This window comes from Thermobia domestica, chromosome 5, assembly GCF_964235325.1.
Source record: "Thermobia domestica chromosome 5, izTheDome1.hap1.1, whole genome shotgun sequence".
In the NCBI taxonomy this organism is placed as follows: Eukaryota; Metazoa; Arthropoda; class Insecta; order Zygentoma; family Lepismatidae; genus Thermobia; species Thermobia domestica.
Window position 1 is genome coordinate 286,678,716 of NC_137458.1, and position 27,754 is coordinate 286,706,469.

Genomic DNA, 27,754 nt, shown 5'->3' on the forward strand with positions numbered 1-27,754 from the left:
ATCGATCTTGTGACATTGTATATTGAAATTATATTTACGGTATGTGTTGTTTAAGAGAAACATTCACTTATCACTCGTATTATGGCACCCGTATGTAATTGTGATAAGATCAAAGTAAAGTCCTTCTAACTGGCAATAAAAAATCGAACTGGGAACCCCTTACACTACAGTAAATAGAATTCAGTACAACTTCACTCATATTATAACTTCAGTACTGGAAAGTCTTGTATGAGATAGGTAACATGGTTCTCTCAATCATATCTAATTGTTATGAGCGAAAAGGAAGCGCTGTGAATTAGCAATAAAGGAATCAAACTAAGGACCTCTCACACAAGAGTAAATTGAATCCAACAACTGGTTTGTAGGACATCATTATCACGTTTAAACTATGCATTATAATGACATAATTACAAGCTCAGGGTCATGAGCGAGGTAGTGATGTAACCAATACCACTAGTATACTTTAAGGAGTATGAAGGATGACTAAGGCATACATTTTGTAATAATGGTTACAAATACGAGCTTTTATTTTTAACTAATGATGTCACAAGAACAAGTATTAAAGAAAAATGCAGATGTTGCGTTCTTCTCCTATAATAAATGAAGTAAAATTGAAATGATTATTTGCAATGAAATTAATGATAGAATATTTATTGTACCTTGTTATGAAACGTCTGCATGGAGTATTGAAAACTCTCCCCTTGATCATCTCTTACATGACACTTCGTTCACTACTCAAGCATTGTCACTTTACATGAAATTTCTGTTATGTAATTTCAATATAGCTGAGACTGAAATAAGATTTTTTTCTTCACAACGTGTAATATACGAAGGGCTTTTAATTTAGGGTACAATATAACGGAATGTTAGTTGAGAATTTGTTGATTAGTCTGTTTAGAGTTTAGTGTGGCTTTGAGAATCGAGCTCAAGGCGTCGATTTTCCCTTACGTTTATTGGACTTTTAAAATATGGAGCATTGTGGTAAGAAATTGAGACAGACATATTTGAATGTCCCATTCACCTCAGAGTTACTCACAAATCTGTACCTCTGTAAAATTCATGAGCACATCTTCTAGAGCTCGATTCAATTCGAAGAAAACATTGCTTAACGTAAGTGGTTATGTTTGTTTTATTGTAAAGTCCTGTGGTCGATTATTTATGAAAGGAATACTTTGAAAACAAAATTAACTCATAATTTTACATTGTTAGGTATAACATTTTTGGATACCTGACAACTAGCGATAATGTGAATGCATTATTTTGTACATAAAGTATGTTTTATATTCGTAGTTATAAAAATAATAGGAGAACTCGTGTAAATCTTTTTGATTAACTACAAAATTGTGAGCATCAACTGTACTCTATTCTGTTTGGTTGGGTTTTTCTGAGTATTTCGATGTTGATTGGTCTTACTGAACTCCTCGCAAGAGAAGACTAGCGAATGGAATCCGAGTCGTTTCGAAAGACATTTCAGAGCGTTGACAAGTAACAGGAGTGTTATTGAAAACAACTGTAGAGCTCACGCTGAACATAAAACTAAGCTTGAATACTTGTTTTTATAATCTAAATATTTCAAGAGCTACTTAACCAAAAATGCATCATATTCACTTTAGTTAAAGATTATTTCTTCAATAGATGTGCAGTTTGGCAAATTCTCTCAACTTCTCCTGCTGGATTTTACAACAGTGTCCCTTCCTCTCTCCATCTCTCTTTTCACAGCATTTGAGGGGTTGCAATGTCTCAATACCCACGGTGTCTCTGTCTCTCACACTCTCTTTCAATAGTATCTCTAATATGAAGCAGGTGAACAATATATAAGAAGACTATATAAAAAAACTATATATGTTGAACAGCAATCTTCTGATCATTGGCTGAAATGACAACATTTGGAATTGTGACAACTAAGTAAGGGCGCACAATTTCCGGTAGCTAGGTCGCCATTGGCGACTAGAAATTTTAAAGTTGGCGATCAGTGTTCAGTAGGAATGGTTTCTGCCTAAACCCACAGGGCTGCGCAGTTTCTGTTTCACACGAAAATAATTGTCACTGAGTGAGAGAAAACACGTAATGTGAAATTTTTACAACGGACACCGAAAGTGGAGTATTCACAACGTTGTAATTCGCTCTCCTTTCCCACTCTCAATAGAATATTCTGACAATTTCCATCAATGGCCCTTCACTTAAGGACTTTGGTCCGAAAGCTGCAATCGATAACTGGTACACCAGTGCTGAGACAGTGTGTTGCATAAACATGAAGTCTTAAGGTATATTTGTTACATGTACATGAATTGTCCGATTCATAATTGATTATCCTGAATCGTCTAGTTTTGAAATTTTATGCCCTGATGTAACCTCTTTCCTTGTCAAACTAAAGGCCGTGAGGGAAGGGGGACTCTTAAAGCCTTGACGGAGAGAGATACTGGCGACCATCATTTCTGGATTGGAAAGTGCATCTGACTTTGAAACTTTGTGCCCTGAACTAAGTAGTCCGCACGGAATTGACTGGCGGCTGTCAAATGCTTTAAATGAGGGGTCTGGTTGGCTATTTAGCTATCGGGGATGTTTCCCACACGTTTCCGTGGACCATGAATTATTTATGGCACTAGCCACGACATGTAGAAGACTGTATCCTTTATATACAACCCGTACATCTATTGAAGAAATAAACTTGAAGTCATATTTACTGGGATATAACAACAAAACTGATACAGTAGTACATATATCACAATGGCAAAACATTATAGTAATAATCTAGGAAAAAGAACAATAACATCAGAAATAACGAACACGACAAACCAGCAGGTAGTATATAAAGAGAAAAAAAGTAGAAACATACAAATACGTTGCCGAAAACATCAGACAGCAATGGAAAACTATAAATGAAATAATCTAAAGTATATTTCAATATTCCGTTAAAACGGAAAATTTTCAGGATTTTCCGAATATAATTTTGCGGAAATTGACTATCATTTCTGAAGAATGATGAGTCTTGAAACAAAAATGTTAAAAATTTTATATCTTAGGAAATGTTCTTGCTCTTTTAAATTGGACGCCTTCATTTACTTTTTATAGTTAGCTTTTATCTTAAGAAATCGCTGAAAATGATTGTACTTCTTTGTCCTTCATTTCTCCAAGATGGCGGCCGTAGCACAAGTTGGGTTACAGAATTTTTAGCATGATAATAATAAGGAACAGGATCATAACAATTATATTTAGAAACGATGCATCACTAATAATTTCCAGGATCGATACCTAATTCGGCTCACCTATTTCAGAAATAATAAAATATATAAGGATTGAAGAAAAAACACAGCTTTGGGTATTATCTTTGTATTAACAATTCTGATATTGATTATACAATTTCAGGTTTCTAGCTAACATTTTCTAGAATTTTCATCAAGCCTAACACCGAGTTCCTTGCGATATCAGCTGCTTTGACTAACAACGATGAGTATGGTTCGTCTATTTGAGTAGCATACATTTTCACATTATTTTCCAATTGATAGCTGACAATTCTTATTAGACCTTCATAATCTTTAATGTGCTTTATGATTGAAGCAATTCTCGCCGGGCTCAAATTATCCAGTTGCTGTCCTATTGTGTGTACTAATGTTCCGACATCTGTGGGCAGATTGATAAGCGCACTATTGGGAAATAGAAGTCGAAGTTTCTCCACTAGATGCAGAACGAGATCAATGAAGTTGGTCACCGAATGATGAACAGGACTCTTAGAAAGGACGAAGTTATGATTATGTTGACCAGCTACCTAAATAAAACATAGTAAGGAATTAGTAATTTTTTTCTAAATTGTCTACATTTATCATAATTAAAATGTATGATGACTAAGAAATACACATAATATGAAAAGCATAATCAATATACTTATATAATTCTTACCAAAGTCAAAAATAAAACATAATTGATTACCTTGGGGCAAAAATCCGTCAGGTCCAAAAAGTGAAAGTGTAAAGGAGATAACTTCACAAGGGTTTCTCTTCATCCGATTTTCTTCAAACTTGGCACCTATATACTAGACCGAAAATAAACCGATACGTATATTTTTGTTTCTTTCGAAAAGTAAGTCAAGGTGGGCAAAGGGTCCCTTTTCAAAAAATGGTCCCCTTTATTAAAAGGGACATATTAAAGAAGCGAAACTCTGCCGATGCAAAGATGACTTCGAAGTAAAAAATATGGGTTTTCCCGTTTTTGGGAGGAAAAGGTTGTAGAAAGTGGCCTTGTAGTCGCCAAACGTCTTTGATTGGTGGATGCACCTTTTGAGACGTTTTTCAGAATTACAATATCTATAACATATCACGGTTTCAAGCAATTTCCCCAAAATTCAGAATACTGTTACCTTCAGCTCTTTTTTTAAGTGGCCCTTTAGCGGCCAAGCGGACAGTGATGGATTGTTGAGTAAATTCACACTTTTTCTCAGGATCACAATATCTACAACATATCACGGATTCAAGCAATTCTACCGAAATCCAGAATAACGTTACCTTCTCTTTTCTTAAAGTGGCCCTGTAGTGGCCAAACGGTCAGTGATTAGTGGTTGTGTCTATTGAGACTTTTTCTCAGGATCACAACATCTACAGCATATCACACTTTCAGTCATTTTCATCGAAATTCAGAAAATCCCTCTCTTCGGCTGCTTTCAAAAACCCTCACAGTTGCCAAACGATCGGTGATTGATGGCTACGCCCATTAAGAATTTTTCTCAGGATCACAATATCTACAACATATCACGGTTTAGTATTTTTTTAACGAAATTCAGAATGTCGTTGTCTTCGACTGTTTCCAAAAACGTGGCTCTGTTGTGGCCATACGGTCAGTCATCTGTGGTTGTGCCCATTGAGATTTTTTCTCAGGAACATCATATCTACAACATATCACAATTTTAAGCATTTCCACCGAAATCCAATTTCCGTAAGGATTGTGCGGGGTCCATTGTCATTTCGAAGTGGGCATTGCCCCTGCATCCCTTTTCCCGTAAAAACGACAAAACCCGTATTTCCTACTTTGAAGTCATCTTTACATCGGCAGAGTTTCGTTTCTTTAAAGTGGCCCTTTCAAACAAGGGGGCCCTTTTAAAAAGGAGCCCTTTGCCCTCCTTAACCTACTTTCCGAAAGAATCAAAAAAATATGTATCGATTTATTTTTGGTCTAGTAGCCTATATAGGTGCCAAGTTTTTGAAGAAAATCGAATGAAGAGAAACCCTTGTGAATCTATCTCCTTTACACTTTCACTTTTTGGACTTGACGGGTTTTTGCCCCAAAGTCTTCAATTGTAGTGGCGTTCTGTTTAATAGACATTACAGTGTGATTTGCAGTTTATACTTGAATTCTCTCGCCTGCTGTTACCTCAATTGGGATAAGTTGTGTAGCGTTTGGAGTGCATGCACGATGCCTGCAGATCAGCACAGGCAGCTGTTATCCAATTTATTAGTGCATAAGGCCTACATACTTTAGAAACTTATAGCAGGTTCCAGGAGGTATGCGGCGATAACTGTCTAACACGTTTCTTAACATTTTGTTTGTGTTAACGTTATGAGGCAGAATGCAAAAGTATCAATGACTGCATAGGGCCAACCTTTCTACAATCCCATTTGTCAAAATCGTGGGATCAAAACAAATTAAATTATTGTTGAACTGTCTATAAGTATGGGAGCTATGTATACCATAATTTACAAGAAACCTCGTTATGTATAAAACGTGTGTACAATGGGTAACCAAGCATCTGAAGAGAAAGAATATGCAGAGAAAGAGTTTTTGCTTGACCCATTTTTTTCGGAATGCGGAGCAAGATATAGTTATGGTTACACATTAATTGTACTTCACGGATTCTGAAAGTGGCGTATTGTGTAATACAGAAGTAAATTATTTTTTAAATAAGCATTATCGTAGCTTCCATTTCATTTGGACAGACCTTACATTATAATTATTCAATAAATTTGAAAACCAAATCTTGAAAATTCAAGGTAATAATTTGGTTAGTAGATAAAGTAATTGTATTCTTCGCATTGCATGAACTTCAATCTAAATTAACAGTTACATTCAAAATATTATATACGTATGTAGAATATCAATCATATTATGTAGTGAAAATCCTAAACAAAAATATTTTAATTAGATAGGCAGAACATTCTACGTAATTACAAGAGCAACCCCAAAGCATAAAAAGTACAAAAAGCATAACAGCAATTTATACATATGGATGGTACCTTACACATAATTGTGGTTGTCTAACGGTCCAGAATAAGCTAATTTTAAAAGCATAATTTTAATGAAAACACATAAAGCATAATTTAAAATATATAGCACAATTTTTGGAAAATTCTGTTTAACTGCAAGTTTAACATACTGTATTAATATTTTTTAAAACCAATATTTACTTTGCAAAATCATTGAAAATATAACAATGCAACGGTGCAATTCTTTATAGTGGATAAAACAAAGATGGAAAAGAAAAACTTTCCGCCAACAATGAATAGTACAAAAGAAATCCACACTATATTGTTATGTGTACTTCTTAAACTTGAGCACTTTCTGTACTTTTTGGCGACATCTTTTACTTTTCCTTTCTGTATATATGCGCCTTTAAGGCGCACACAAGTGATAAAAAGCTGATTCGAGTAAAGCATATCTCTTTACAATGCATTAAGTAGAAAGTTCATTAAATATGAAAGAAAGTAGTTGCATAAAATATTAATAAGTAGATCAAGATTTTTAGAATATTTAGTGCGTAGTAAATATTATACATTATGCACGATTGATGTAAAACAATGATTGAGATTAAAAATAAAGCATAAGAAATCATAATTTGGAAAAAAAATAAAGCATAATATGGTTGCTCTATTAATTACATTGCGAGAGCTTTCTACTTTAATTGTATTATCATCGATACAAATAGTTTACATATATTTTCTGAACCTTCTAAAAGAAGTCTAACGCAGCGGTCGGGCCGGAAATACCAAGTTAAATGCAGGCTATCAACAATAGAACATAAAATCTAATATCTTTGGGTTTGCTGGGCAGCCATTTCACGTAAATATGAGCCTAAGGACAGAAAATTGTTTTAAATATATTTTGCTCGTTATTTATATAAAAATTACCAGAAAGGTTCAAAATTTCCTATGCAGATCGATTTCTTGTTAAAATGTTTTAGTTTTTGTCTTTTTGAGCGAGTGAAATTCCATGCTGTACGAAGCCAATCGAAGTGAGAATTTACCAACAATATTGGACACCCCTAAACAACACATGATAAGCATTTGATTCAGTTGCACTGCGGTATAGACAAGCACGTACACCTTAGGAACTGAAGCTCAGAAGTTTTAAAGCTATTGGTGTATTAAGTAGTCTACTATTTGACTACTTTTGGTACCAATGTAATTATGTAACGCCCGTTACAAAAAAGATGTATTTTTTTCTATACAACTTGTACTAAAAGTCAGAAGTTGTCTATCTTTTGCAAAAGTAAAAATGAGCACATGAGCATGAATACCAGAAAAGAAAATGAATACCATTATATTTATAATTTAATAGGCAAAAACTGCGTAACGGGTTTTACATTGCCAATGTAACGGGTGTTACACGTGAATTGTTAGCTTGGTTTGACAGTGATATTTTGTACACTTGTGCTAGCTCTAAGACTCTAAAGAGGGAATTTGAAGTTAGTAAAGTTATAGAGGGTCCTCTTCTGAAGACATGAATTATGGTAAGGGTGAACAGTGTGCGAATTAAGGGACATTGAACCGGAGGTGATGAAGTGCACTCCACAGAAAATAACATCTAAGAGATATCGTGGGATGTGGGGCTCCCTCTCATGCCCTCGTTAATCGCACACTCAGGGTAGTGATTAAATGTCATAAAAGCGCCATATTTCAATTAAGTACTCATAACATACTAGAAGTTTGCTTCTTATCAGAAGCCCAATACACTGCTATGAATGTCTTTGTTTAGCAAATCATTAGAGGCTGCAGCGCGACAGATTTTCATCAAGAAACCAAAAAATCCTACACTACAATGATGTGTACGCAGATCCGAATGAAGTTGTGATAACCCCTTTGCGGAAAGATGTTTGTGTTGGAATGTTGTCTTGCTGGCAATGAAAGATGAAATAAGTAACAAAGACTATCGTCAAGTTGGAATCCGTCAAGGACTTTCGGACGAAAATGGTGATATTAGAGTTATGTTCTTGAAACCTTGTGGCGAAAAGGAATTCGGACTACGCCGAAGTTTAGAAAGAATACTAGTGACGTGCCGTAAGGGGGGTTTAGCAGGGTGACAGCCCCGGGCGCCGAAGTAAAGTGCCAAAAATTCGGTAGGAAAAGAAAAGGAAAGAATCAAAGAGAAAAAATACTTCACATATCAGTACAAATTAGTATGCACTTAAATCCTCTTCCTGTTTTAGAAATTGGTCCTATAATGTTACTCATGTTAGGAAAACGCATATGCACATATATAAAATGGAAGGAGAAAAAGTAATAAAAAATCCTCGAAATCAGGGTTTATTTTGGAAAAGTTTCTTACGGTTTGCCCCAACCATAGTGTCACTATGCGGCTGGTCTGTCGACCTCACTAATACGTACGGGGGCGCCGTCGTATACTCTCGTCCCGGGCGCTGATTTTCCCAGCAAGGCACAATATAATTCATTTTCATGACGTGATTGGTAAACAATCCGATTATGAAAATTAAAGAATAACGTAAAGTTGTGTAGCAGTTTAGTTCCAGAGTTAATGTCACTGAAGCATAAGAAGAGTAGACTTTTGTTGATGATCAGTGTATCAACAGACCTACATATTTAATACTGAAACTTCCTACTTTCTTCTGATTTATATGTTTATTATTTTGTGTTTTTATTTCCTACACTGTACTACATGTGTAATTTTTTATCTATTAACATTGTAATATTTTGTTCTTTACATAATATGTTCATTAAAAGTGAAGTTGGTTTAAGTCCATTCGCACTGTGTAATACCCGTTACAATTTGTGTAACACCCGTTACGGTATTGAACATTTTTTTAAATAAAAGCCATTACACTTATGGAATTTCTGATTGTAATATTCACAACATCATACTTTCAGTAAAGTGCACACATAATTGGAAACAAATTTTGAGCTGGACGTTCGCAGAGTTTGGCTTAACTTTACATGCATCTGAAAGTGCATGTCCAATTGCTGTAACGCCCGTTACGCCACATTTTTCACTCTCACTGAGTTGTGGTATAATGTATATGTAACAAATTAAGTGTTTACTAAAATACACAGACAAACGGTGATGTTTCGAGGTAGTTTGATATATCTTGACCCAGTAAGGACATTTCTATAACAATTTCTATTCGTCCAAATGTAACACCCGTTACGATGGAATGGCCGTGGGGGATTTTCATTACTATCCTCAGGAAGGAAATTGCTTTATTACGAAATTTGAAGTAATCTTCTCACTGAGTATTATAAGAGTAAAATCTATATTATAAAATTGAAAGTGACTATAGTGACTCCTAGTCTCTTGAACCGCCTGACCAATCTCTATCAAATTTTTGACGTAGATGGGGCTCTAGCCTAGCTGGTAGCACTTGCAGCTGAACCTATATCATCCTAGAGAAAAATAAGTCCAATAATCCTTAGGGGAGCAACACCATATCATGCTCTGACAGGAGAAGAATGCAAGGGCCTTGATATGCAATGGGGCTTGATATGCAGTTCATGCGAATTTATATCATTCAAGTAGCATAAATTATTTTTTATTCGCAAAGCTATATAATTCTAAGTGCGCTTCGTCTGAGAGGTGATTACGTATGGTTATGCAGAACTGCTCTCTCAAAATGCTCGCGAGTCTTAATTTATTCTATAAGAGATTCTTTATAATTCTGTTAATTGATATGCTATTTATGACCGAATATGAAATTGAGCAAATGTTAATAAGAAATACAATTTGTCTAGCAACATGTGCAATGTATATCATAAATTATATAGGGTAAGAAACCCAAATATGAGACCCTGAAAATTAACATGCTATATACTGGTTAATTATAGCATAAACAAACACTGTTGTTACTTTAATATATTCTGCGGAATGTCTAATCTACGATACAAACTATTGGAATACATAAAAAAATTAACAATGAAATATTGTATTGAAAAATCTAACCAAAGTTGTTACACTGCCATTTTTATAAGGAGTACCTAATAAGAGGCCCCGGGTTTTTGTGTACTCTTAAAAGAGTTCTTTTATTAATTCACCATTCAACACAGTCTTTAAGCCAATTCTTGTGATGGCACAAAAATATAAAACGTTACACTTTCAATGTAACTCATTTTCTTCAATTTTAGAATATACGCACAAAAAATTTTACACTTTTTGTACTCATAAACTGCAATGATTTTTGATCACTTCTTTTATGTTCAAATATATATATATAAAAAAGTGAGAAGAACTGTGTCCAAAATGACAGTACAATGCCAACAAAATCAATGGCTCTATGTACAGGACTAAGTCTAAATGTAAATACAGAAATGTCGATACAAATAATGAAATGAAAAATGAAATGAAATATTTCAGTTTTTCGTCCCATGGTTATGCCGGGTAGGCTAAAGGAGACGGTGATGATGAGACATGAATGTAATGGTGGAATGAAGAAAATGGGAGAACCCCGAGAAAACCCACGAGCACGAGTTTGTTCACCACGAAGTCCACACGGCGCGAGCTGGGATCGAACCAAGGACCCCAAGCACCGGAGGTGAACGCTCTATCACTGAGCTAATGCGCCCCCAATGTCGATACAAATGAGCTCCTAATATAAGACCCAAAATTACTATACGGGTCACATTATGAGACCGGTCTCATATACTGAACCCGTTAAGGGTCTCATAATAAGACATTCGTCAAAATAAGACTTAAACAAATGAGTAACGCCATCTCAAATATATGTGGATGAAAATCGGTAACTCATTACATGTTGCAATACACATATTCACTGGTATAAAAGAAAGTAAAGATAAAATGAATATCAATTTATCTTCTCCATTTTCAACACCTGATGTGTGCACGTTAAGAAAACTTTGTTGGGGCGCCATTTGTTCCAGCCTCCACTATACTAAAAACTCTTCACATAACCAGCTCACGTGACTTCCGGTGCTGTGGTGAGCTATTTCCTTTTATTTTAGCTCGCTTCCACTAGATTGCAGCTCTTGCTTCACAAGATAGGTAGGGGTATCAATTTAGGTGCCTATCCTCATAAACGGGTTCTTTCCCTAACATTTTTTGCAAAGATGTTATGACTAAACTCCCGAATTCGTATCGAACACATTTTCATACTTCAAAATCAAAAATACCAAGTAAAAAATTTCATAGGTTATTGGCGGAGAGTCGCAATACTATCTTACCTATAAAGGCATTGTAAAATCAAAGAATAAAACGGTTTCGACGGCTAGGGAACTTAAGCTCGGATTATTGAGGGCTGATTAGTGTGTGTGAGAGGAAATGAAGAATTTAATTTAAAGCATCACGATTGTGCAGTTTGGAGAAACGGAGACGAATGATGCAAGAATTGGTGGAATAGAACGGGAGAACTTCAAGAAACGTGTCGGACATGAACTTGAATATTACTCTATTACCTACGGGTTTAAATGTCCATTCTTCGCACGTGGACAATATGTTTAAGAAAGTTTGAACTTCCTTTTCCGCTTAGGATACGTATTTCAATGAAAATCAATTATAAAAGTAATAAAATACTCCAATTTTAGCATACATTTTGGTCTACCCTACACCCTTGAGAAACGATCGTTTACGTGACTTAATAAAACTTTAACGCAAGCGGTAAGTATTTTCCAAAACTCATTTAAAAAGGGTGGGCCGTTTTCCATGGTCCGATCACAAACTACAGGCAATGTATATTTCAAGGAGGCGAAAGAAATAGAAACTGCTTCTTCACCTCTCCTTAAGTCCGAAACTTAGGAAAATGTTGCGTAACGCGTCCGTTTAAATGTATGGAAAAGGTCATTTACACATCCTCATCTTAATAGCATAAAACGTTCCTAAGATACTCTATTTCTCGTACTAATTATGAACCCCACACTCCATTAGTAAAAACTCTTTGATTAAAGTGGTACCTGAAACTTAGCTCAAGATAGATACTAAATATGTTCCTAAATTCATTTCAAAGTTTTCAGTCATTTTTCTGTGACGGGATTATAAATAACCAACAATGTCGTTTTAGATGCAAGGAAAAAGTCATAATAAAAAATGCCACTTTCCTCTTAAATAGGATTTTAAAAAAAATGCTAGGACACTTGTTCAATTACAAGGAATTAATAGGCTATGGTGTGTTTTATTTTCCTAATTTCAGGGATTTAGGTTCTACTCCATTCTAGATAAAACATTAGAATCTTCTTTACCTCCTATACTATACGTATTATAAAAAACACATTCTTATTCATTGGTCTTGTAAGTTAAGAAGTTTTCTGTCAATCGCACGTTTCTGGATATATCGTCTTAAATGTCAGAGATTTACTTTCAGTCTTCTATATAATCGTGTATATTGCCATATCTCCCCTTCCAAGAAAAACAACTTTGAAAAACACTGAAATACATGTTTCATTTATTCATAATTAATAGTTTGTATACTGAATTTTTCGTCTTTAACTTGAGTAAATCCCTACATTTGGTATTTTGTAAATAAATAAAACATTTCCTCTTTCCCCGATAGAAGCAAAATTTTTAAAACTTGATAAAACACATATTCTTGTAGTTTTAGTTACGATTTTATCAAACGAGTTTCACATTTCCTACCTAAGTAAATGCTTACGTTGAGCACTTTCTGAATAAATAAAGGGACATTAGGATATTATAGAATTTATCCCAGCGGAATTTTCGAAAATGTTTACTTTCCACTTAGTGTTATGTAAGAGTTTATACACTGAATTTCTGATCTTCAAATTAAGCACATCCCGACATTCGGCATTTTGTGAAAAAAATAATGGAAGTTTCGTTATTATAAAAATTGGTCCCTTTAACCCCTTAGAACGAAATTTTCGGATGCTCTGAATCTCTTGTTTTCCTTACTTTTACCCAAGAGTTTATGTACTAAATTTTAGAATACGCGAATCCCCATATTGGTTACCTTGTGAATACTATTAAAAAGGTTTTTCCTCCCCCCGCCCTTAGGAGTGATTTTTTTTGAAAAAACATGACTTTACATAATGTATTTTACATATTCGACTTAAATGAACACTCACACCCAATACTTTGCGAATAATTAAAGAGAAATATCAGTCTGCTTGAACCTGCTCATCTTGCGGATTTTCAGAAACGCTGAAATACCTTATTTTCCTTATTTTCCTAATTTTTAACAAGTTACAATACCCTACCTTCGCACTGGAAGGATAAGGTTTATATAATATACAATTTAATTAGTTAATATATCTACTGGTTTTGCTTTCCTGGTTTCCCGGACCGGATTCCCTCTTCCATCTTTCCTAAACTTAGGCTAAAATGTCATTGGCTGTCAGCTTAGCGATCCCGAAAACTATGGATATAAGACTAAGTATCGGCAATTATGAACACGTTATTTTTCATGCTCTTCAACTCCTATGGCGATGGAAGCTAAGGCTGTATTTGATAGACGTCGAGAGTGTTACTATTTATGTCAGCAACTCCCCAAACTATGAACTAGACAAAACTATGAAATATGCATCACTCATTTTTAGGTATGCTATTTTTCACGCTTTCCAACCCTCCTGTGTCGTTGGGGATTAAAGTTGGACTTGAATATTGTCGAGAGTGTTACTATCCATATCTGTGATTCCAAAAACTATGACTTAGACACTAATATCGCCCATTTTCGAGATGTCATTTCCCCCTTCCCCACCTCCATGACGATGAGAGCTGAAGTTGAATTTCAACTGCACCGAGAGTAGTACTGTTCATTCAGCGGTCCCGAAAACTATGAATGTGACACTACTATCTATAAATATTGATCATATTCCTTTATGAATACATTTTGCCTCCTATAATTCTGCTTTGCGTGTAGAAATTGGAGTAAAGAGCTTCGTACGGAATTAGACATGGTGAAAATCTATCTTTTGTAGTGAATTCAATGACTTTAGGCTACTCCTATCTATGCAAAATTTATGACACACAAATACGTAAATATACATATATTACTATATTAGTATAGGTATAGATAATGTATTACATAAAACGGCTTAGTACGTTGATGATTTCTAAGTATATTTTTTATATAAATATATAGCTTAACCCATTAGTGCATTTGATCTGAAAAATCGAATGTTGTGTTTATTATCTTTAGATTCATTATAACCGCACGTCCACAACTTCTGCGGGAAGACTATGGTTACGTGATTGTTTAGCAGTACTGAAAGAGTATTATTGTTCTTGAAAACCTGCTTAGTTTGGGTTTACAGGACAAATCCTTGAAGATTATCATTGTTACTGAAATGACAATAGAATTTCAAATATATGACTGGTAAAGAAATGTTTGATTTGAAATGTTTGATCAAGTTCAAAGTAAAACTTTTAACCTAAGTAAAAAAGTATTGATGTTGTATGAAGAATAAAGTCTCTTTATTATCAAAATTTTGGTAAGTGTTCGCTGCACATGCAATCCAATTTTTTTCATGGCGCCTATTATCCACTATAGCTAGAATTTCAGGAGAATCCGTTAGAGTTGTTTGAAAGTTTGTAACATAGCCCATAATTATGAACTTTATACCTCTAACAAACCGTGCACTAAAAGGTTAAGGTAGTAAAGGTAAATGTGTTTTCAAGTACCGATAATTCACAACAGGAAATAATGTATGCACGCCTAGTCAATACTGTTACAAATATAATCACATTTAGAGTTGCTGTATTCTTATAAGTTTATACATGTAATATTAACCCCTTACCGCATGCCGTGCCATATATGGCACATACACTTTTTTCACTTTAACTTTTTTGTGATTTATCAAAGGCATCAAGTGACTGTTTTGTCTGCTATGTGAGATATTGACGTGTATGTATAAGAGATTTTGGTGTCATCTGGCATGTTCTTTGTGAGTTGTAAGTGTGTCATATATGGCACTTACTTATTTCTTGTCGGAATTAAGTGAAAAATCTAAAATTCAAGTTTTAATTCATTTTTCAAGTTCCCATATGAGGATTTCCAAGACTGATATTTTTTTCCTAAAAGAAAAAAATCATGCAGAAAGGGGTTACCAAAAAATCTTCAACTACATGGAAATTAATCTGCAAATATTATTTCAAAAAGTAGAAATACTGTTTAGAGGAGTCTTGTTGCACCTCAAATTAGGTGAACGTCTTAACGTCTTCGATTTTCTCTCCGTCTAGAGCTACGCTTTCCCCTTCCTGACCTGCTCTTGTGCACTTTATCACTTTGGTTTTCTTCTTATTTATCTTCATTTTGCATGTTCTCTTCAGTGGGTCGCTCAAATTCGAAAGTACTCACTGCAAGTCCTTTTCGCTCTCCGCTATCAGTGTTATGTCATTAGCAAACCTTATTGTGCTGGAAACGTAGCTATTTACTTTTACGCCTTTCTCGTTTTTATTAAAAAAAAAATCTTCATTGCCTCTTCTATATAGACGTTGAACAGGAGAGTTGAAAGTCCACGTCCTTGTTTAGGGGAGTAACGTACTTATTTCACCTGATTGTTACTTTTATATACAAATTCACTTCAATGTTTGAATATTAATTTTACCGGGTCAAAATGTTTACCTTTAGAATTAGCTGTACACTCATGTCCAAAATGATTGTCGCATATCTATAACTGTCTTCTTGTAAGAATATAATTCGACGATGATTTTGCAGGTTACTTTTAATACTGATACTATGTGTGTAATCGGGAAATGTATATAGAGCTCCTTCGTGGCTAAGCGGTTAACTTACGCGCCTTTGGCGTGGGAGAGCCGGATTCGATTCCCGGCGGGAGCTCATGTGGTTCGGATTCCACGTTAATCAGTAGGTCCACGTCTCATATAGCCTCGCTGCTGAAAGGGACGCTAAACTAAAATCAACTCAACGGGAAATGTATATTTGTGGTAAATTTCATAGGAAAAGAATTATAAATACAAAAATTAGAGTGAGTAAAACAAAATGTTGTTAAATGGACAAGAAAGTTTTATTTTCGTTTTATTGTTCTTATTTACTGCTCTTTTGACATGAAATTTTCCACATACATGTCTTTGCCGATTATACACATAGTAACATTATAAGAAATACCGGGTTAATTCGTTATCAAATTGTATTCCTACAACATATTTATAGACATGCAACAACTATTTTGGACATGAGTGTACATTGTAATTAAATTCAGTGAAGTATTTACTGTTGTTAACTTTTTGAACTAAATATTCGGAAATACATACCCCAAACTGTTAATTATGCTATAACGATTCTTACATATAAGAATTTACTCACCTGCATTAAGAAAAGCATCAATATGTAACATATGTATATTTGTCTCATTTTTAAATGTCTGATTTCTTTGGATAGGATTATAAATATGTCAATGCATATTCAAGTCTCTTTATGACTGCAAAAGTGAGAAGACGGGAAGAATTACATTTTGCTTGCTCACATCGAAATCACGTATGTCGACATGTTTTCTTTCCACTAACGATAGAAAAACAATATACTACTAAACTTGCATATTCTACGTGTCCCAGTCTAATTTTTTTATTACTCTGAAACACGTTTTTGCAATTGATAAACAAATGTGTCATTGGACAACAAAGTGGTAATTATATAATCATGAAATGCGAAAGAACATGCTTGTTTGTGGATTTGTGATTAGATATGAATAATTACGAGATGTATGAAACTTTGTGCCGTGGAGGGAAATATAGCTAAGAAAAATAATGAAGTGTAACAATTTTCATGCATATCTGATGTTCTCCCCAGTTTTAACAGTTAAGGTCTTAAGAAAACAGAGAAAAAATACTTCAGAACTCGAAGTTAATGGTTGAAGAGTAAATAACAAGACGGAAAATGGCATTTCTCAAAAGTCAACACGTATTACTAGCTACTATTTGTTTTGAGTGACCTATTAGTAAAAGCGATATTAGTACTAGTATTTCCATGCTAAAATTATATATATATATATATATATATATATATATATATATATATATATATATATCTTAAATCAAAGGTGGCCATTGGTCAGATTGAAGAGTTAAAACATGGTTTGATGTGTTAACTGTTGTATGCTTTGTTAAGAGAACGTTCACAATTTTCACACATCATTACTCTTAACTGATAAAACAGCTGTGGCATAATGGTGGAGTTTTCACATCTGGTACATCCATAAGTTGTCAGATTCGATTCCAGTTATCGAAAAATGGGTTTTGTGCAGTAACGTAGCGTGAACATTCAAAATGAGTAGGCTGAAATTAGACCCACAACTAGGGGTGGCTACAAGGGTCTCAGCCGCCCTGTGATGATTGTCAGTTTCATAAAACCTATTCAAGTTATTACCCATTTCTCAATGCTTTTCCAATTATCCATAATATTGTATGGTACCAGTTAGGCTGAAAATGTCTCACTTGTTTTTAATTTTTTTTCCAGAAGCAAGAGAGATGAAGTGGGTTGCTTATTGCTTTTATCTTTTTCCCTCTATTGTGATACGTGTGAAATATGTCTTGTTCTCAATGAGATCGTCCACTATCTGTAGCGATAATCCTGTGGTAGATCTACGTATATGACGTCACTCATGCACTTACTTATACACGCCTATCACACAAACTAACAACCTGCACTGTCAAAGAAACAAGTAAAAACGGATATATAAGTATATAAACCTATATTTAAGTATAAATTTCCCAAATTATACACAAACTTAAACACTTCACAAGCAACAACGCACTTCAACGTGCTAATACAAAACAGAAGTGCTGTAGTGCACAATCAATTGTGCTCTTATACGGAAATAGCTATTCGATAGGTGGCAATATAAAAAAAAATCTCACCTGGGGCCTCATTCCATATCGGTCGTCGCCAAACTTGCTAACCGCAACGCACAAAATACAAGTAATTACAATTGTTATGGCGATCACGCAAATAAATTTTACGTTGCGATAATGCAAACCAGTACGGAATAAGTTACTTTTTTTGTCGTCGAAAATTTTACTGAAAGCGAGCTGCTAAATTTTTCATAGCTTGGCAAAACCGCGCTTGTTGCTTTTGTCTTCCCGAACACCCGAACGCGTACACTGAGAAGTCATTGGTCGAGAGGTGAGCGCAGCTCTCACCTGAAGATAACCACACCATACATACTTTTCAATATAGAAGTTGGAAGTAATTGAACTCCATTTCAAATAAAGCATCTAATGAAATTTCACTGAGAGGTATGAGCGCAGCGCTCACTCGTGTGACAGTTCAATACAACACATAGTATAATTCACACTGGTTCTTGCCGCCAAACCTCCTACTTACCAAATTCCGTTCGTAACATTACAACTAACAGCTAGATGGCACCACACGTCAGTAGAACATTACTACGACCAATGGCGGCTCCAGAAATACAAAAGTAAGCACTCAGCTCACCTCCCGACCGATGGAGGGTTAAAAAGGTAGGTTATACGCGTAATTACTGTAGTTTTTGGACTTAACGTTTAGCAGACTTATGACTGAAAATGCGTGTTTTATAATACTTTCCGTATAAGTGTTCCATCTATACTAATTTCCATATGAAACATATATGCTGTCAGGATCTCACATACTAATAGACGTATATAACATAGCTGAGAAACGTAATATAAGTATATGCATGTGATATACGAAAAACTGTTAGATGTCAGACATCCTGCTACGGAATGATGTAATACCTAGGGGCAGTGCCTATGTAGCATACGAATAACGTATGCTCCGTATTGGTTTCTGTAGTAAGCAAGAGGATACCGTATATTTGTACAACATGCCGCTAACCGGAGAACGGATTATTCTCAGTGTAGCTTTAGTCACTTACCCTTCGTCAGCATTCGTCTACTTTGGATGCATCGTATTGAACTTGTGCATTGCTTAAATAACTTTCGTTTGCTGACAGAGATGGGTTAGTGGCTGTTGCCGTCCTCCTACTTGATTCCTTGAAAAAGGCTGAAGGATATATGAAAATAGCCTAGAATGCGATATTTCAGGATCTGTACTTCAAAATCTATTAGTACTCGATTGATGTTTAAACAGTGCATTATAAAATAAATCAATTTTAATCAAATCCATTGTATCAATGCACAGTGGGCCGAAATTGGCAATGTTGTGCGCATAATTAATACACTATTGTCCAATGATTGTGATTCATTTCATGTGGTCAAAAATGAAATAAAATGAAAAGACATAGTGAGTTAGGTTGATTTACTGAAAATCTGTAATTTTAGCATGCAGAACATCGTACGTGATAGGGATGAAATGTGATATGATGATATGTAAATCAGTACTATAAGACAAATGGATCAGTGCACTCTAGTGTTACACAAAATATATTATGAAAATATAAATTTAATAATGTTTGACGCCTATGCTTTATGTGGTCAGACAGCACACAATACTTTCACATAAACACATGTGTTAATGCACGAAAAATATGGATATGCAATTCTACAGTATAAATCTATGTAAGTTAGACTGTACATACCATTTTGAAGTATCACAAGTTAATCACACGTATCACCATATTCTTACTATCAGTGGATGTTATTTGGATCACTAATGTCTGCACAGTCACTTACAGAACTGTCGCTTTCTTCTGCTGTTGTAATGTGAGAAAGCTTCAATAGAAGAGCTAATATTGCTGTTGAAAGTTTATTTTTCTTGCTTTGCTGTGGTCTCATTGAGAAAGTGACAGGATCCGATTTAGTAAGGTAGTTTAAAAGGAGATATTCGCTTGTAGCATATCGTGAAAATTTTCTGCAATGATGCTGCTTGAATCGACGCACGTCTTTACTTCGTGCTTCCTGAACTTCTTCGCTTAATTGTCCAATGATATGTAATGCAGCAGACCCTGAAGGAACCTGAAGCAAATGTTTATACCCAAACTTAGGCATGTAGTGCCACAAATACTTCTCGACGAACATCTTGGCAGCCTGAAGAGCATACCCATCGAATGCAAGAACATTTATATCCAATCTACATGAATTAACTCCCAGCACAACACCAAATCTCATATCATTTTTATTCTCGTCATAAAAAAAATGAGTTCCGATTGTAAAAGAAAAGTGTAAATGTTTGAGTGGAAGAAAAGGTTATGCCTTAACTCCGCCATTTTAAATAATAAATAAATAAATAAATAAATAAATAAGCCTTTTCAATAAGTACCTCGTCAATTCCAGTAATTGCTGGTAACAGACTTGGATCTTTGAAAAGTCTTCGTGCTACTGCCATCAGTAGATGTCCCACTTCCATCAGACTTGGCTTTATCTACGCAAATACAAACTTCAGTTTCGAATTTTGCACGTATCATTTCCTTTTTTATTGTGAATTTATGTTTATCTGCTTCCCTAACTTGCCATTTCTTGATATCAAGACGATACCAGAGGCGTACAATGTATTCAAAAAAGCGAATCTATGCGTGGAGAATCGATAATCCAAACTTAAAGATATCAGTTTCTAACTTTATCAACGTCGTTCATTTGGGTTGGTGAAGCACTTGTTTTTGCTACTGTTGCTGACTTCTTGCAAAAACAGTCATTTTAACATTAATCAAATCATGATTCATTTTTCAGTGCCATTTGTATAAGGGCACACATGGGAAAACTATATATGCCATTTGTATAGTTTTCACATGTTACACCTTACATATTGTAGACTTCAGCAATGCTTATATTTCAGGTGTACATTGTGGTACATTTTTAAAAGACAAATATTGTAAATACTGATCTTGAATACATGTGCTTGCACAGTTTCATTTACATCACCTAGTATTCATTCTACACATTTGCAATATACATAATTAATATATGTAATAATAATTGCAACACTCAGTAATAACCCATACTAATACTATATCCAAAGCTCGCCTGAATTCGTTTTGTCATTTTGTTTTTATTAGTTACTGAATATGGCGTACGATTTTACTTGTGGGAAAATGATTCTTTATGCCATACAAACCCTTAGAAAAGCTTCACTTTAAATGCATACACACAGGGCATCTCTAAAGCTACAAGGGAATTTCACAGTGCATTTTAAGCCTTGGGGTTTTGTCAAACTATGTCTGTATTACTTATCACAATGCATTAATTTCAAAAAATTAGGCTATGCGCGACATTTTAGTTCTTCTGACCCACTGTGCAACATCTAGAAATTTTGTTTGAGCTAATTTTTGTATATTTTGATATGCTGAGCCTTGCAGCCTTAATGGACAATAAATCCCTGGTATTTTGGTAAACAAATTCAGTTCTCTGTAGGTTCTCCCGTTCCTCCTACTTTCTTCATGTTATCATGGTTCTCAACATCAGTGTCTTTCTTAACCTCTACGCTCAATCATGGGACAATAAACTACAAAATTCATTTCATAGTTCTCGTCTGATAGCTAGATTTCGGTTTTTACCGACAATTCTCATTATTGATGTGAGCCTTCTCCCTAAAACTTCCTTCCTAAGGTAAATTTCCTGAAGTATTGCTTTCAAGAAATATCCGCCCTGTACAGAATCTCGTTGTTTGTAATATACAGAGTGATAACCAAGGTTCGCTACCCCCTATCGAGTGTCCACATATTCATAGATGGTCCCATTGTATAGTGTGGGATTATGGCATAGGACTACTTCGAAGTAGTGTGACTGTTATTTACTTTTTATTCCAGAGTGTCTATTTGTACACCATCGTTTTTATAACAGAGAATGATTCTCCTCCATGTACAATGTGAAATTCTCCTCAACATTGCTGGAGTGATGGCAGTAAATGCACGTCGAACAGCATTCTTTAGTTCGTTAAGTGTCTCGTAACGTGTAACAGTAACTTTTTTAAATGAATCCCCATAATGCATTGTCGCAAGATAATAGATCAGGATTTCGTGGTGGCCATTCCAAAGGTGCCGGCAAATGGACAGAACCACGTCCAGTCCATTTATCGGAACGGCAATAGGATAAGGAGCTGGTGCTCCATCCTGTTGGAACCAAACAATCACCTATCTTGCAGATATGGAATAAACCAATATCAACAACAATTCTTTAACATCTATGTAATGCATAAGGGTAACAAAACTTTGTAATCACTCTGTATTTAGAATTGATTTAAATACAATTTGTTCATAATAAAAATTTGAGAAATAATAATATAAAGAAAGAAAACAGAACACATATTTCATAAACTAATTACTAAGAAAAGATTATATTTAAGATACAAAAGGTTTTATTAAATTTAGCAAAAATGGAATTTGATATTTTGCATCTAACTCTTATGCTACCTAAGGTAAAGGAGTTGGACGATTAATGAAAATGAGTATTTGTGAATAAACTTCATAGAATGATCAAGCGGAAGGAAACGGGGGACAACCTCGAGAGAACTCGTCGACACGATATATTCATGTGACCCTGGATCCAATCATATTCCTCTTCCACTAGAGCTGAGCATCCTACCACTGAAACATCAAGTGTAGTTAATTTCATTCACAGTACTAGTCTTGAAACATACAGGATATTAATCTATTAATACAGAAGTTTTACTTAATGGTTTTAGTTGGTCATTCTTAAAACACTTTAGTTCTTTAAAAAATCTATAAGTACCTGTAATAATAATAATAAATGTGTTAGAACAAAACTCATGTTTTGTGAACCGTGTTTTGTACCATAATTCTCACTAGTAATTTTTTTTTTTTTTTTAATTTGAAATCACTTTCTTATCTGTGCACCGAGAAAATATTTTCTTAGAAATGAAATTTAGCAAATCTCATTCATAAGGAAAGAAACAGTATATTTTCTCGTTTCGCTTTATATAACCACATCTACTTTTCTTCATTTCTCATTAATGAGAGTTTCAAACTCTTTTTTTTTTCTAAGAAAAGATATTCTCGATCACAGATAAGAAATGGTTTCTCAGATTTAAGAAAGCATTTTTATCAGTGCTGTATGTTATAAGGTACAACCTCAAATGTAAAATAAAAATGAACTGAAATTATTGAGTTTTACGTCCCACGGACTTCAAAAGCAATTTTTAAAAATAATGTCTTCGCGATGTTTGCAAAGTACTAAGAGGCATTGTGTTTCTGTATACCTGTTATTCAAATAAATACATATTAACTAATTTAAAATGTTTTTATTCTCATTTTCAACATGTCAACATCACTGATGCTACATAATTCGATAATAGTAATGAACACTGATCAAAAAATTTGGTGTAAGTAACATTAAACGTACAATCGTAGAAAAATAGTTTAGTAATATCGTTTCCTTGCCAATGTGGTTCCTTATAATTAGGCTCTTTTTTTAAAATTCTTTCATGGGTTAATGTAAACGATTTATGTCTAGTGATGGGAGTTTAACCGGTAAATATTTTTGAGTATTTACCTTGGGTATTTACCCAAATTGGGTAAATATAAGTTTTTTTTTATTTTTAATCATATATGTGATACAGATCTTCTTGCGAAGTACATAAAAATAATGAAAAAGGTAACATTAGATCCAGTAGAAGCTAGAACAATTGTCAAAAGGCATTAAATTTATTATTTTCATTAAAAGAAATGAGTTATGTTGTCATTTCTGTTTTAATATATCTCCAGAGAGCACAGTTTTAAGAACTGATCACTCTGAAAAAGAATACATTTATTTTTCTGCAAAAAAAGAAACTAAGCAAGTACGTGGAACGCTGATAAACACTTATCTTTTAATTTACATTCTGCAAGTGACTAGGGGCGACAAGCCATTACAACTGACATGACTTGAAATATATTTTCTGTTATATCATACATGCTACTAACTACAAATTGAACTAATAATAACTACAAATTGGACACAGCAAGAGTAGGAGTATATACGAAGACTTTCACACTTCACTACACTTGCTCGCTAAGCATCACAATATAATTAAAAATTGAGGTGTCTGAAACCAGAATGAAGTAACTGCATTTTCATGTTTTGCGGGAAACTAGCATTCTTAGGAACAAAATAGATAAAATGCCATTGGTTAATGGGCTTCACATGACGGTTACGTCAGTTTCTTTAATTAGTTTATGATTGGGTGGCATCAGATTCATACGCTCAATTCAAATGATTCCATACTTTAAACTAGAATTGGGCAAAATTCAGTTAGTTTTCTCTGGTTCCAAACACCTCAATTGGCAGTATGAAGCTAACAAAAGTCCTGAATTACAGAACATTCAGGACTTAATAACGTTCGCGAAATATTCTATACACATAAGGGCAAAATGTTACCTCGTTAAGAGATGGCATTTCTACCAAAATTACTCATCATATTGATCAGATACATGAAATGAATATATGGAATCATCGCTGGTAATGTCTCCATTTATCTCACACATCTAAGAATTGTCACTTTCACTGTCTTCTTCACGGTCTTCTGTCTTTTTCTTGGTACCATGGTGCATTTCAAGTGTGGTGAACTTCTATCTCCCGATAACTTATTTTCTAAGTCTTCCTGCTGCTCTGACTCAAGAGTCTTCTCAGTCTCTTTACGCTCTGTTGATACTTTTGGCTTATGTTCCCGGTGATGCAACTTCCAATTATAAGCTATATACGTAATTTTTCAGGCTCTAAAAGCAGTCAGCCTATTCCTTCACTTAGTGTAGGTCTTTGAGAAATTACTGAAGGATCTTTCTGTGGCGGCTGGTAATACCAATGCTGTCAATATCCGCCGTGCGACTTCAGATAATAGGTCCTTCCACACGAAGCTTGCCACCAAATTACTGGGTTCATTTCACCAGAACTTGTCCGAATGAACTTCTTGCCCCACAAACATTTCTTTGCTTTGTAATGTGCGAAATCCTTCATAACATTTACAAGATCTACTTTCATGTTCTCTGCAACCTTCTGTATGAACTCCAATCCATCGAGAAGTTGTTCTGGAGTCAAGTCAAACCCCTGTGATGATGTATGGCGCTGGTATAGTGAATTGGTTGAAGTGCTGTAATTTTTCTGCTTTCGAAATTATTAAGAATATTTGTTTCTTCTGCTTTAGACAATGGGAATTCGGGTACAGCCTTTGTTAGTTGTTTTTCGATTTCTTTGACAATAGGAAAAAGTCGGTGTATGTTACATTCATCAGATTCTAATATATTTATCCAGGAGACTTTTGGCTTAAGAACATATATTAGCTTTTCATCTGTCACCCAAAAAACCTCATCTTCAAGCAACCTTGCTTTGTGGTCTTTGATAAATGCTGTATATCTTGCAGTGGTTTCATGAACAGCTAGATTATGTAAAGTGATTTTGTAGCTTTCAGACTTTAAAGAGATTGTAAATAGCTTCCTCAGCGGGTTTTACATGGAAGAGTAAGAGAAGTGTGAATGTTTTTCTCATTGTTAATTGCATGAAAAGACATTCAATACCTGAGTATTTTTAACAATTTTAATAACGTCTACAACATTTGTCATAAGTGAGGAAATTGAAGAAAACTTCAAGACAAGGTTCAACGTGTGGACAAAAGAAACACCCTTCTGCATATTTGCTGCATCATCACAAATGAGAACAAAAAACTTGCTGGGGTCATATTTTTCAATGAGATCAAATACCTATCTCTAATGCACTCAGCAGTATGATGGTTACCTTCCGTGTTGATAAAATGAACAAATATTGGATGGGTGTTTGTAATGTTAAATTTGATTATTCCTTCATTACGAACATTACTCCAACCGTCACATTGAAGATTTAGATACTTCCAATCTTGTTGCGTGTGCATTTCATTAAACTTGGTATCAAGTTATCCCTAAAATTTTTAACTTATTTGACCATGTGACCATTCTTTTGTAAAATATAAGCTATTTGAAAATACTTGTAAATTGTTTTACCAACCCCTTTTCAGCCATCGTTTTTTGACTCTTTTACAAGGTCATATGGCAAGTCTTTAAATTATATGAAATAAAATTACTTGTACATTAATAGAAAACACTTGCGCTGGGCTAGGGTAAATGCAATGTCCTATATAACAAATTAATTGTTGAATTTATTACATAAGTAGTTAACTATCCTTTGCCATTTGTAATTTTTATCTGAACTTTGAGACAACTTATAGACACTGCAAGCCAGCAAACTACTCCCTTATCGCTCAACCCAAAACGTAAGTTGATATGTGATGTGTGTGTGAGCTCATTAACTCATTAACTTACATGTGTTACGGTATGCATATATAGGCTACTTACGTTTTCATCAACTGTCATTGTATCCATAAAAGTGATAATGCTACTAGATGAACTTTTTATATTGATGGAGGAATCTTCATATATGAAACTGCATCAAAGTTTTATAAGACACCCTCGTCACTACAGAGTCATCAATGCTTTTATTGTTACTACAACTTGGCGTAGGTTATACACTTTCATTCACTTGTACTGTCCCAGTATTTTGCCAACAATCAGACAAACGTCTCCCTTGTAAACCTTTTAAAATTGCTTTCTTTAGACTTTTAGGATACTTAAAATATTTATACCCACGATCTGACATTTCATTTACATATGCGTGCTTATAGTTTCTATCACATTACTTGCAGTTTACTGATTTATCACTTCGTACATTATATGCGCTCCAAACATCACTTTTCTTTCTACCTATTTTCAGTTTTTTTCTCTCCCTGAATAAAAGAAAACTTAGGAAATTCAACTAAGATAAGAGGCCCGTCTACTCTCAAGTGTCAAATCAGTACCAGTACTGAACTTAATTTGAAAATGAATTGTTCGAAGCAATTTTAGTAGATATATATTCTGAGTTTCCAGTAACCATATTTGTATCTGGAAGAATTTATTCTGCTTTTTTAGAGCCCATTATGTCTTCTTATTACGTAATCTTGAAGTTTGTAATAAATACCCATTTTTGGGGTAGGTAAATAAAATTTCGGTATTTACCGGGTATTTACCCAATGTTTATTTACCTACCCAGTGGGTAAATACCCAAGTCCCATCCCTACTTATGTCTACAAAACTTGAGTTCGATTCTGTCTAGAAGTTAACATCATTTGCATCCAGTATTAAAATCTAGGTCCTCATTTTATTTAGCCTCGGTGCTTTAGCTCCATTTTAACCAATATCTACATTTTGACAGCATAGGAGCAAGGACGCCCATCAGGGGGGCAAGGTGGGGCGCTCGCCCCACCTAGAGGAAATCGTACTTCGGAATATCGAAAACCCAATAGAATTTTTACGTTAGTTAAAGCAAAATTTGAAACTATATTTGGAATCGCTTATACTTGCCCCCTGGAAACCATAACATGGACGCCCTTGCATAGGAGTACTTAGGTTGCTTGCTTACCTGAGTAGACGTTTGGATTAAATATTAGTCCCGCTTTATAAAGAACTAGACATTTCATTTCATTTATTTACGTTACATAATAAAGATATTTGGCATCCGGAGGATAAGTTTAGAATACATAGTATGTTGCCTATCTATTTACAATATATCTTTTACGATAATTTTTCTCCTTAAATAGAGTAGTTTATTATTTTCTACATTAAATTCCATAGATCAGCGTTTCCCAACCGGTGTGCCGCGGCACACTGGTGTGCCGTGAATGGGCCGCTGGTGTGCCGCGAGGAAATCGAAACAAATTATTAATTCTGTAGCAACCAAATTGCAAGACAAA

The 27,754-nt window shown here is 34.6% G+C and overlaps 1 protein-coding gene across 1 annotated transcript; it reads right to left on the reverse strand.

Annotated features, from left to right (window-relative positions):
• Nucleotides 1-3,320: 3,320 nt before the first annotated feature.
• On the reverse strand, nt 3,321-16,623 carry LOC145684902 (uncharacterized). Its single transcript, XM_081757255.1, has 2 exons — nt 16,439-16,623; nt 3,321-3,766 (listed from the first exon to the last, which is right to left on the reverse strand). Exons 1-2 carry the CDS (start codon nt 16,484-16,486, stop codon nt 3,371-3,373), a joined length of 444 nt encoding a protein of 147 aa, XP_081613381.1. The 5' UTR covers nt 16,487-16,623; the 3' UTR covers nt 3,321-3,370.
• Nucleotides 16,624-27,754: the final 11,131 nt, after the last annotated feature.